Here is a 12,188-nt window from a genome sequence, read left to right as displayed (position 1 = left end):
CGGGTTGACATTCCGTGGTCGCGAGCGTTTCTTGTTGTCGTGATACGCCTTCATGTTCGCTTTGTATCGCTGATCGTGTCGTCTCGCACTGGCGTACGCTCTGCGAGTTGGCGTTGGCGTTGACGGCAACTTCGTGCGAAGCTCTCGATTGTATAGGAGCTTTGCCGGTGTCGCCAGTGTTGCCGGATGAGGCGTTGAGCGATAGATGAGCAGAAAAGCTAGCATAGCTCGATGCCAATCACGGTTGCTATTCCTCGCTGTTCTGATCGCTTTCATGAGAGTAGCGTTGAATCTCTCAACTTCCGCGTTTGCTTGTGGATGGTAGGTTGTGACGCGGCGGTGTTCGACAGCGATCGCTTTCATGTATTCCGCGAACTTCTGCGAAATAAACTGCGGTCCGTTGTCCGTCACGATTTCGTCTGGAAATCCATGCTGCGCGAAGATTTTATCTAGCCGCGACGTGATCACTTGCGATGTCGTTGATCTGAGGATTTCAACTTCTGGCCACCGCGTAGCTGCATCTACGACGACTAGAAGCGTTTCTCCAGTCGGTAGAGGTCCACACAAGTCGATGTGGAGTCTGCTCCACGGAGCGCGAGGCATGGGCGATGGCTGGAGAGGCACAGAGGGAGGAGCTGGCATCTCAGCTTGGCAGGCTGAGCAGTTTCGAACTAGTGTCTCTGCATCGACATCGATTCTCGGCCACCAAACTTTTGTGCGTAGGGCCTGCTTCAGTCTCACAATGCCCTGATGCGGCTCGTGTGCGATGTCGAGCGTTTGCTTTCGCAGCACAGTAGGGATGACGATGCGAGTTCCGCGAAGAAGAAGACCATTCTTCGTTGATAGCTCGTCGCGAACTCGTTGATACGCGGATAATCGCGGGTTGTCGGGCCACTTGCCTGTATTCACCGCATCGATCACCTGTTGGATTTCGGAGTCGGCTAGGGAGGCTGCGGTGATTTGTTGTCGCGAAAGTGCTCGTGGTATTGCGTGCGTCAGAATTGCGTCAATGTACTCTTCTGCGATATTTCTATCGCGATGAGGTTGATCAATCGGTAGACGTGACAAAACATCAGCTGGATTTGTCTTCCCTGGCATATGCCTAATCGTGAAGCGATATTGCTGTAGGCGTAGGGCCCATCGTTCAATGCGTGCGTGTGGTCGACCATGCGGTCCGTAGATGTATAGGAGCGGCTTGTGGTCGGTGTGGAGAACAAACTCAGTTCCGTACAAGTAGAGATGAAATCTCTCACAACCCCACACGACAGCTAACGCTTCTCGTTCGATTTGCGAATACCGACGTTCCACATCAGAGAGCGTGCGACTAGCATACGCGACTGGGCGTGTTTTCCCGTTGATCGTCTGCGTAAGAACAGCACCGAGACCGACGGGGCTGGCATCGACTCGTAGCTCGGTCGGTGCTCTCGTGACGAAATGTGCCATGACGTCCTCGCTCGTCAGGGCATGTCGAAGTCGGTCGAATGATTGCTGCTGTTCAGGACCCCAAATCCATGGCTGGTCCGCGCGAGTGAGTCGGCGAAGGGGCTCGGCAATGGTGGCAAGATTTGGGATCAGTCGCGCACAATAATTCACTAATCCCAAGAACGAGCGAACTTCTGAGGAGTTTGTCGGTTGTCGAGCTTCTTTGATGGCCGCTATTCGAGCGTCATCGGCTGCGATGCCGTCTCTCGAAATCACGAAGCCGAAGAATTTGATTTTCGGCACCCGGAAGATGCACTTCTCCGGATTCACGGTGAGGTGACGGTCGCTGAGTCGTCTCAGCACGGCGTGGAGGCGGGCATCGTGCTCGGCGATGTCCCTCCCGAACACCACGATGTCGTCCGAGATGTTCTTTACGCCTTCCAGTCCTTGCAATGCGGTCTGTATGGCATACTGATATGCCTCGCTTGCTGATGACAATCCGAAAATCAGTCTCTTATAACGCATCACACCACGATGCGTCACGAATGTCGTTATATCTCGTGAGGTCTCTTCGAGTTCAATTTGGTGGTATCCCCACTTTAGATCCAGCTTAGAGAATACCGCGGCACCGTTGAGTGCGGTAAGGGTCTCGTCTAGGGTGGGGATCGGGTGGCGCTCTCTTTTCACCGCTAGATTGGCTTTTCGCATATCTACACAGACTCGTATGTCCCCATTTGGCTTTGGAACTACCACAAGCGGGCTCGCCCACGATGTCGGGCCTGACACAGGCTCGATGATGTCCATGTCGATTAGCTCTTGAAGTTTTTGGTCCACCTTTTCACGGAGGTGAAACGGTATCCGACGGGCTGGCTGAGCAATAGGGGCTATGTCCGGATCAACATGTACACGCACCTTGTATTCGGTGAGCTTGCCGAAACCGGCAAAAACTTCTGGATATTGACGCTGGAGGTCATCGACGTGGTGGCTGGCAAGATGAGCGTCAATGTGAACGGCGCTGGCGTTGTGATTTGTCTCTTGTACACTCTCATCTGCGACTCGAATTAGCTGTAGCGCTGCGGCTGTGTCTCGCCCAAGAAGACATCCACTGCTTCCGTGCACGACAACGAATCGTGCTGTCGTGGAAAGTTGAGTCGAGCACGAAGTCCTAGCGCTGAATTCCCCAATCACTGGCAATGGGGTTGTAGCACCGTACGGAAACAGGCGAATATGAGTGGGGGTCAACCGCAGATCAGTCGGTGATGCGCGGCCTCTCATCCACTCATATGTGCGGGCGTCTATTATATTTACCGACGCTCCGGTGTCGACCAGCATGTCGATTTCGATGTCCGCTATTTTGACGCGGGTCTTGTTTCGCGACTGCCCAATGGTGAAGAGACGGTGGGTGTCCGTGGCAGGCGTTTCACCAGTCTCACTACCGTTGTCGTGGTGGTTGGCGATCTCGTCGTCGAATGGCTGGAAATTACTGAGTTCTTCAGCCACTGAATTCACGCCTTTCGAGCTGCTGCTGCGACAAACTCGAGAATAGTGTCCGATTTTATGACACTTTCTGCACTCCTAGTAGTATAGGTGTACGTATAGCGTCATAAAAATATGATTCATATTTCTATTGTTCTAGAACAAAAGAAATATGAAAAGACAAAAGAATTATGAATTATGAAATATGGATTATGATATGATTTATGATAAAAAGGTGGATTATGATATGATTTATGATAAAAATATGGATTATGATATGATTTATGATAAAAAGATGGATTACGATATGAATTATGATAAATCGATGAATTATGATAATAGATATGAATTATGGATATTTGCATAACAATAGAAATTGGAAAGAACAAAAGAATGTATGAAATATGAAAAATGAAAGATGAATATTCATGAGATATGAATTATAGATATGAACGATGAATGATGCTTATGAAATATGAATATTTATGGATCGATATGAAATATGAAGAATGAATTATGAAAAATATGCTATTGTTTTAAGAATCCGCGTCATTGTTTCATCATATTCTTTTGTTCTCACATCGAGAGATATTTTCGAAGGCAATGGTCGAAATGGTCATAATGACGATTGCAATCGTATTCATGACATTTGTTTGTTTGATGACGTCACTCCGACAAGTTCGGACCTGTCCTCTGACCGACGCTCGCCCGATCGAAAACAAAAGAACTTTAAAAAACAAAGAAATACATAAAAATGGGACTCGAGCCCGTGACGAGTTCGGACGTGCCCTCTGACCGCCGCTTGCGCAATCAAAGACAAAAGAACTTATAAAATAAAGAAATACATAAAAATGGGACTCGAGCCCGTAACGAGTTCGGACATGCTCTCTGACCGATCCTTGCACAATCACAGGGTAATGTATACAAAATGGAGAAATACATAATGACAACAGAAATATTAAAAAGTATGACATCATCGCATAACTTTGGAAAGCGACGTACAGTTACTAAGAATAGTTTCGGAAATGGGGATATAAAAACTCAGCTCCGAAAAGAACGGAGCATTCGAATACCCTGAAGGAATTGCTACGTGAAAAGCTGTCAACATGTTCTCATACTACGGCAATGCCTACGATACTCGTTCAACGGCAGCACTGCCAGGCATGGATAACGAAGCCAGCAGAGGTGAGCTTCAAATAGACACTATGGCCAACTCCGAACCAGTCGGGATAATGGAACAAGAACAACGTCGCGATCGTGATTTTAGGGGAGATGGCAATACAATCAACGCGTCTGGAAATGGACAAATTGACAAAGACAAGACAGCGTCTGGAACCGACGAGGCAGGTGTCTGGAACACGAGCAAAATGGGTACAAATTGTGATGGCTACGACGTATGCAAATTCCCCATCAACACAACGCCGAAGAAAATCAGATACGTAACGGTCAAAGTCTTCAAGGAAAATGTCTACGTTGATATCCGAGAATTTTTCACATTGGGAGGCAAGCATTTTCCAACCAAAAAAGGCATAACGCTACCGGTCGACGATTTCAAAAAGCTGCAAATGATATCAAAGATCCTGAACGCTGCTATCTACCGTGCACGCTACCAACAGCGCTGAAATTGTCCCGATAGCCGTCAACTAGACCGTCTGATTCAACGTCAACTAAGAGAGATCCATAATGGGAATGCGTCGAAGGAGGTGCAAATGCTTTCAAAGAGTTTGGACACCGCCTTCTACTGTCCGGCAGTGAGCGTTACATACAACACAACGTGTCTGGACTTGACCTTTGATGCGTCGAGACTGTTTCTTTCAAACATCATCAACTTCGTCTAGCCTTATTATGTGAAGGGACTATCCATTATGAAACGTAATCCTTCATTCCTTTGAAGTTTTGCCTATAAATAGGGAAATCACCATCAACTAAGCAGTTTCGAGAGCCAACTCGAGGGATTGTGGTCATGCCGTTGCTCTTATAGCTGAGAACCATGTCTTCTCAAGAGTCACAGTCTCATTCTCAGAGAACCTCTAATTTCATTTCACAGTTAAAGAGTTTGTTGAGTTCAGCGTATAATTCGTTAACTAGCTCGCAAGTACAGACAACCGTCGACAAGGCCGTTGCCGAACTACAAGGCCATCTCCATTCTCCAGCCACTCCAAAGGGTCGAGAAAAGTCATCCTCGGTAAGTGAACGCAATACTAATCATTCGAGAGATGTGGGTTTAGATAATAGTAGGAGCGGGAGTTCCCCGAATGTCCCTGCCAACCAAGATATTCCGGGCCCGTCTCATCACCAAGGCCCTGGCACAAATTACAAAAGAAATCCTCGCGATGCACCGCCACCGCCGGTGAATTACTTTTCTTCGAGCGATGAGGAAATGTTTTCTTCTCCCGAAACGAAAAAGAATTCAAATAGGAAACGTTCAGGAAGCATTGGGAATCAGAGAGGGGGGAACGTGCAAAAGAGGGGTAAAAAACGGGTCAAGAGATCTTCCGAGAAAAATGAAGAGGGAAACCCAAAAAAGAAAAAATCGAAAGAAAATCACATTCCAGTGGAAGAGAATGAAGAAGACATGTTTTCGGACATTTCAGCTTCACTTCCCTCATCCCCCACTTGGGAATTCATAGATCAAAGAATGTCTAAGAGATTTGGGGTGAGGGAAGTGTGGTATGACTTCAAAGCAAACACAAAAGGTATTTCTAACATACGGGATATGATTGACTACATTCGCTCATCGCTCGATGAACTGAAATCCTTACTCGTGTCTAACACTTCAGAGCGCGATTACATGCGTCTCGTATTAGTTTCGGAACAACTCAACGTTCCGATCGCTTTCCCTTGGGCCCTGGTAAGAGATTTTGACGTAGAACTGATTCTAGAACGAATCGAGCAAGTGTTGAATAGCAACCAAGACTTTTTCATCAGTCCGGGATTCACTATAAGATTCCATCATGTGGTGAATCCCGCCGGTGGAAGGCCGTCGATTGAAACGTTGAGTGATTGTGACAGTTTGTTACCAATGGAATATATTATCATTTACAATTCATAGACCATAATTACTTAGGTTAGCGTACCTAGCGTAACAACCGCTTGAATACTTTGTAAAATTAGGTAACCTATATATATATATATATATATATATATATTAGATTAAACTTGGGCTGGGTTTCGTTCTTCATAGTAATACACACTTTGTTATTTTCGTTACGAGTATATGTCTCATTTTCTCTTTCGCTCTTCGTTTTCTTTCTCGCTTCTCTTTTCCTCAGTCACGCTGTATAACACATATCACACAGGACAAAACAAAAATAAGATGTAACGAGTGCGTTTTGTATCGTAAGAATATTGTACGTGGTACCCGTTTTATTTTCTCCAATAAAACAACAGACTATAAATATGTAAATAAATTTCTCCTTGTTGTACTTGTTTTTCTTTGCTTCCTTCTACATTTTGTGATTGTGAGAAAAAAATCATTACACCGTGCAACGAACAAACTATATACATTTCCACTGGATACGTAAAGAACTATTCCTCATATAAAAAATACGATTACATTATTCAATTATGTTTCGATGTTCAAGCATGGCTTAAATCATACATGGTGATGAAAGAATAATTAACAACTTATAAACCATTGAGGTGATGTAGTCATCAATCTGCAGAATCTGCGTGAGACATTTTACAGTGTATTTCCGTTTCGTCAAAGTTATTAATTCTAGGTAAACAGACATTAAAAAAAAGAAATTTGCATGCGTTACATGCACAGATTTAAAACAGCGAAATGACGAAATGACGAAATGACGAAATGACGAAATGACAAAATGACGAATCGACGAAACGTCGAAGTGGTGGATATATGTACAATATGACGGTCTTTATGGAATTAACTACGAATAATAATAAAAACAACTACTTTCACCACTGAATGTAATAATGCATAAACCAGGCAGGATTTGACTATTTACATCGTTTCATGAAGTAAGACATATTATGTACAACTACGCCAGGAGATAAAATGTATGACACATTCGGTAAACACCACAGATAAAATCAAACGTCACGCGAACTTATATTTACAATATTTACATAGCAACTAGTCGAAATGTTCAGACGATGAAATGTTGAAGTGGAGAAACGTTAAGATAGTATAGTCAATCGCTATATCATGCGGACAAATTCAAAAGAACAGCTAGCATCAAAATTTCAAATACATTCAAACAGAATATTATGTATACACTCCTTCACATCTGAACATAGACCGTACAATCTTATATACACATTGCGGGTCACCTGATGAAATAATTGGTTGGGGATATGTAACGATGTTAACGTTAATACAATCAAAAAATCATCATTCGTAAAATATAATGATACATATTAAGTATGTAAATGCTTGTGTACACACTTTCATATCACCCCATACGCAACATCGATGGCGTACTTCAACACCCACCTAGATCAACACGCAGATCATAATGGTAAGGGCTACTATTTAAAATTGTACATAACTGTTTGAAATAGAAGAGTAGTAAATTAACATACAATAAAATCATTACACGAATTAACGAGAACAGCTCGGGTTAACGAGGATTGTGGTCATACCGTTTAAGCCGTATTTTAAAAAGATTGCCACTTTGGGGTTTGAGAACCATTAGCATCACTAGCTCTTGTACGTCTTGTACGTGTATAACTTTTAGTTGTAGTAGGGGTTGTGTACATTTTGGGGTCTGGAGAATCTAAACGACGATGAATCGGGGTCTCCAAATCTTTCCCCCTCTTATGAAAGTGTGTACACAAGCATTTACATACTTAATATGTATCATTATATTTTACGAACGATGATTTTTTGATTGTATTAACGTTAACATCGTTACATATCCCCAACCAATTATTTCATCAGGTGACCCGCAATGTGTATATAAGATTGTACGGTCTATGTTCAGATGTGAAGGAGTGTATACATACATAATATTCTGTTTGAATGTATTTGAAATTTTGATGCTAGCTGTTCTTTTGAATTTGTCCGCATGATATAGCGATTGACTATACTATCTTAACGTTTCTCCACTTCAACATTTCATCGTCTGAACATTTCGACTAGTTGCTATGTAAATATTGTAAATATAAGTTCGTGTGACGTTTGATTTTATCTGTGGTGTTTACCGAATGTGTCATACATTTTATCTCCTGGCGTAGTTGTACATAATATGTCTTACTTCATGAAACGATGTAAATAGTCAAATCCTGCCTGGTTTATGCATTATTACATTCAGTGGTGAAAGTAGTTGTTTTTATTATTATTCGTAGTTAATTCCATAAAGACCGTCATATTGTACATATATCCACCACTTCGACGTTTCGTCGATTCGTCATTTTGTCATTTCGTCATTTCGTCATTTCGTCATTTCGTCATTTCGTCATTTCGTCATTTCGTCATTTCGTCATTTCGCTGTTTTAAATCTGTGCATGTAACGCATGCAAATTTCTTTTTTTTTAATGTCTGTTTACCTAGAATTAATAACTTTGACGAAACGGAAATACATTGTAAAATGTCTCACGCAGATTCTGCAGATTGATGACTACATCACCTCAATGGTTTATAAGTTGTTAATTATTCTTTCATCACCATGTATGATTTAAGCCATGCTTGAACATCGAAACATAATTGAATAATGTATTGTATTTTTTATATAAGGAATAGTTATTTACGTATCCAGTGGAAATGTATATAGTTTGTTCGTTGCACGGTGTAATGATTTTTTTCTCACAATCACAAAATGTAGAAGGAAGCAAAGAAAAACAAGTACAACAAGGAGAAATTTATTTACATATTTATAGTCTGTTGTTTTATTGGAGAAAATAAAACGGGTACCACGTACAATATTCTTACGATACAAAACGCACTCGTTACATCTTATTTTTGTTTTGTCCTGTGTGATATGTGTTATACAGCGTGACTGAGGAAAAGAGAAGCGAGAAAGAAAACGAAGAGCGAAAGAGAAAATGAGACATATACTCGTAACGAAAATAACAAAGTGTGTATTACTATGAAGAACGAAACCCAGCCCAAGTTTAATCTAATATATATATATATATATATATATATATAGGTTACCTAATTTTACAAAGTATTCAAGCGGTTGTTACGCTAGGTACGCTAACCTAAGTAATTATGGTCTATGAATTGTAAATGATAATATATTCCATTGGTAACAAACTGTCACAATCACTCAACGTTTCAACATAAAGGTACAAACTTAATTCTCTTATTTTCAAACTAGCTTTCCCAGACATGAAAGAACATATATTCATGATTTGGAGTTATATGATATATATATATATATATATATATATAATAAAAGAGAGAGAGAGAGTGAGGGAGTGAGAGAGAGAGAGAGAGAGTGAGTGAGAGAAAAAAGGTAATAGTACAGGCTTGCACATACGATATATACAAATTACTACTAAGTTAAATACTGTTAGATATCTAGCAATCCACATCAAGAGAGAAGTTTACACTACGTTATACACGCTATTACAATATCTTCTTACAAACTATCGAAGCTACGTGCGATTTGTAATAGAGTAAAAGATGTATCATGAACACGATGGGAAACATCAGAACGTCGATTAAACCAATCATTCACTCTCTTATCATTTCTCGTATAATCCTTGCCAAACACATTTAATACACTTCGAGTTGTTTGACCCCCTACTCGTTTCGTCACGTAATAGATACAATATTGTCCGCAAACTGTGGATACAGTTCCTTGTAGCCGTTTGGAATTAGAGGACCATGCCGAGGCATTATTGTCCAAAAACTTTACAAAGTCAAGACTGTAAGTTAAGGGTTCATATCCGTAAGAGTCAAAGAATTCGCCTTTTCCGTTGCAAAAGTAGAAAGCCACCCAGTGTGTTCCTGGTTTATCGCTAGGATCGGTATTCGCGATGAAGCACTGCTTCGCCCCACTAATTGATCGCGGTAGACAATTTGACGCATATACTCCTTTGAAATAGGGCTTGACAATAGGATCGTTCTCTAAGAAACGTTGAATCTGCGATGTATCCATAGTCGATTAGAATATTTCGGCAGTCGGTTGTCCGGAAGAGGTTTTATTGGTAATCGTAGATGATGTTTCTGCTTTTATCAATCTGAATCAGTCCCTGTCCTTCCGAGTAGACGATACAGTTGACGGTGTTTGGAATGGCCACGTCGAATTGTAGCTCTAAGCGCAGATTTCCTTGCTTGATGAGATTCAAGTGACATCCGTCAGATAGGTCGGGCGTGAGGTCGAATGCAAAAAGGGTATAACCTTCGCAGTATTCTTCTCGATTGATGTTAATTCCCTTGTCTACAAACAGTCGGTTGGTTCCCATGAATAGTGAATTGTAAGCGTGAATGTAACTTTGTCCAGCTCCCGCTGCAAAGCTAGGACGTAATGGTCTCATCGGCACCGTTTCTCCGTCAATAGTGAGGGAGATGAAGTTGAGGCGTAAATGTTTAAAGTTGAAGGGGTTCTTGCCAAAAGTACCGTTAAAGGCGTCTGTGTCAACGAATCCTACGACCACCCGATTTGGTAACTGTCCGTGAAATAGATTGTCTTTATTAATCGACATGCTTCCTGCAGGAATGGAAAAGGACTTCACGTCTACTTTGTTGACGGGGTATTTCGCGGTTGTCTTCTCCAAGGCCTTGGCGTGGTTTAACATGATGGTAGGACTGGTCTTTACTCTGCGAACGTAGAGGGCAGCAGATTCTATTTTAATTTTATATCGGGCATTCTCCGTCGAAGACAGAAGACAAAATGCGTCTTTGCTACGATTTAACTTGATTTTCAAATCAACCCCCGGGAGTAACAGTCTTTCTTGAAAAAAAATGTCGGCGTAAATCGGACCAAGTAGAGAAAGTAATTTACTCTCGACGATGAATCCATGTCTTTTCGCCAGACCGGGATTAGCTTCTGCAGAGCTTGCCAGCGGGTTAACGACATCCATTTTCCCCGCTTTGTCCTTGTAATATAGCTGTTGAGTGAGTTGAGACTCTTTGGTCTCTCCTCCATAGTGCAGCAGAGATTCGATGTACGCTCTGTAAGGGTATGTATTCGACGGCTGAGACACTAGTTTTTCATTGAGCATGATATCAACTTGTGCAAAGAGAGATGGGAGAAACAGGTTTACGGGACCAACTGGGGCATCAGCTGGTAAAGCCGTGTTATCATTGTTCGTAACTTTGACTGTCACTTGAAGCATGGTCTGAGAGAGGTCCAAGTATTCTTCCGACGTGCCGGACACGTTGAATTCAATGGGCCCTTCATCGGTGATGCTGCTAACGGGGTGATATTCTACCCATGGTCCTTTGACGATGCTCATTTGAGTGTGTGGTACCGTGAACAAATCCAATTCGGACTTGCAGCAGACATCGCTCTTGTCGTGTAGAAGCGCCATGTTCAGCAAAGACAGCAAGGAGTGTATGAGACTGGTAAACGAATAGTCCGAATTAATCGAAGATGTCGCGCAAGCGAGCTCTTTTCGCTGGAGAATTTCGAGACCGAATGATACGCTTCCTTCCTCGCCTCCTTCTTTTAACTCTTCCTACAACTACTAATCGCGCTCCTCCAGTCTGATTCCCAATTTTTTTCTTTACTGCTCGAACAGTCTTTGAGGCCAGGTGTTTTCCCGCCCGAGCCACATTTTTTCTAGTTGCGCTTTTAAAAGATTGTCCGTTGATGGTGTCCTGAACAATGTTCATGCCTGTATGCATAGCTTCTTTTCCCAAAGCAACAGCCCCTCTTTTTAAGAGAGGAGTTGCGACTTTGAAGAGCCCCTTCACCAGACTACCCAGCCCGTGTCCTCTCTGCATGGATGCCCCGCGGAAGACGGGTAATCCCGAGCCATATTGGTCGTGAAAAATCCTTGCCGGTGCGCGAAATACCACCATAGTTGGACGTATCGCTGTGTAAATTTAGCGTCCAGCTAGTTCGTAGAGCGCTCTCTAAAGTGTAACTTCACGATCACTTTCCCGCGTTCAAATGGTACCACTTCACCCGATTCGGTTGTTAATATAATCTCTATCGTTTCAAAATTGTAAAGCTTAAGAGGGACGTAATGCGGAGTGATATAGGTATTGACGATATTATCGCGATCCTTGTCCGGAATGACTGCTATCGTCCTCAGTAAAGGTACAGCAGCGTCACCTACGTGTTGAAACTGAACGATATCAGAATAGACATAAAATGTATGAAATTTCATGTGTACATCCATTGGCATGGGACTCAGTGTTGATTCCGTGA

At 42.5% G+C, this 12,188-nt stretch overlaps 1 protein-coding gene across 1 annotated transcript; it reads right to left on the bottom strand.

Moving 5' to 3' along the window:
* Positions 1 to 10,011: 10,011 nt before the first annotated feature.
* On the bottom strand, positions 10,012 to 11,343 carry LOC139737936 (uncharacterized protein F54H12.2-like). The gene has a single exon (XM_071648601.1). The coding sequence runs from the start codon at positions 11,341 to 11,343 to the stop codon at positions 10,012 to 10,014; it is 1,332 nt and encodes a 443-aa protein (XP_071504702.1).
* Positions 11,344 to 12,188: the final 845 nt, after the last annotated feature.

Source organism: Diadema antillarum, unplaced genomic scaffold (assembly GCF_040938485.1).
Source record: "Diadema antillarum isolate AM-2024a unplaced genomic scaffold, OU_Dant_1.0 seq00000716_RagTag, whole genome shotgun sequence".
Taxonomy (NCBI): Eukaryota; Metazoa; Echinodermata; class Echinoidea; order Diadematoida; family Diadematidae; genus Diadema; species Diadema antillarum.
This window is presented reverse-complemented; position numbering and strand designations above follow the sequence as displayed.

Bases quoted from the DNA above. Each gene is read 5' to 3' on its own strand.
- LOC139737936 (XM_071648601.1), bottom strand. From the start codon at position 11,343: ATGGCGCTTCTACACGACAAGAGCGATGTCTGCTGCAAGTCCGAATTG.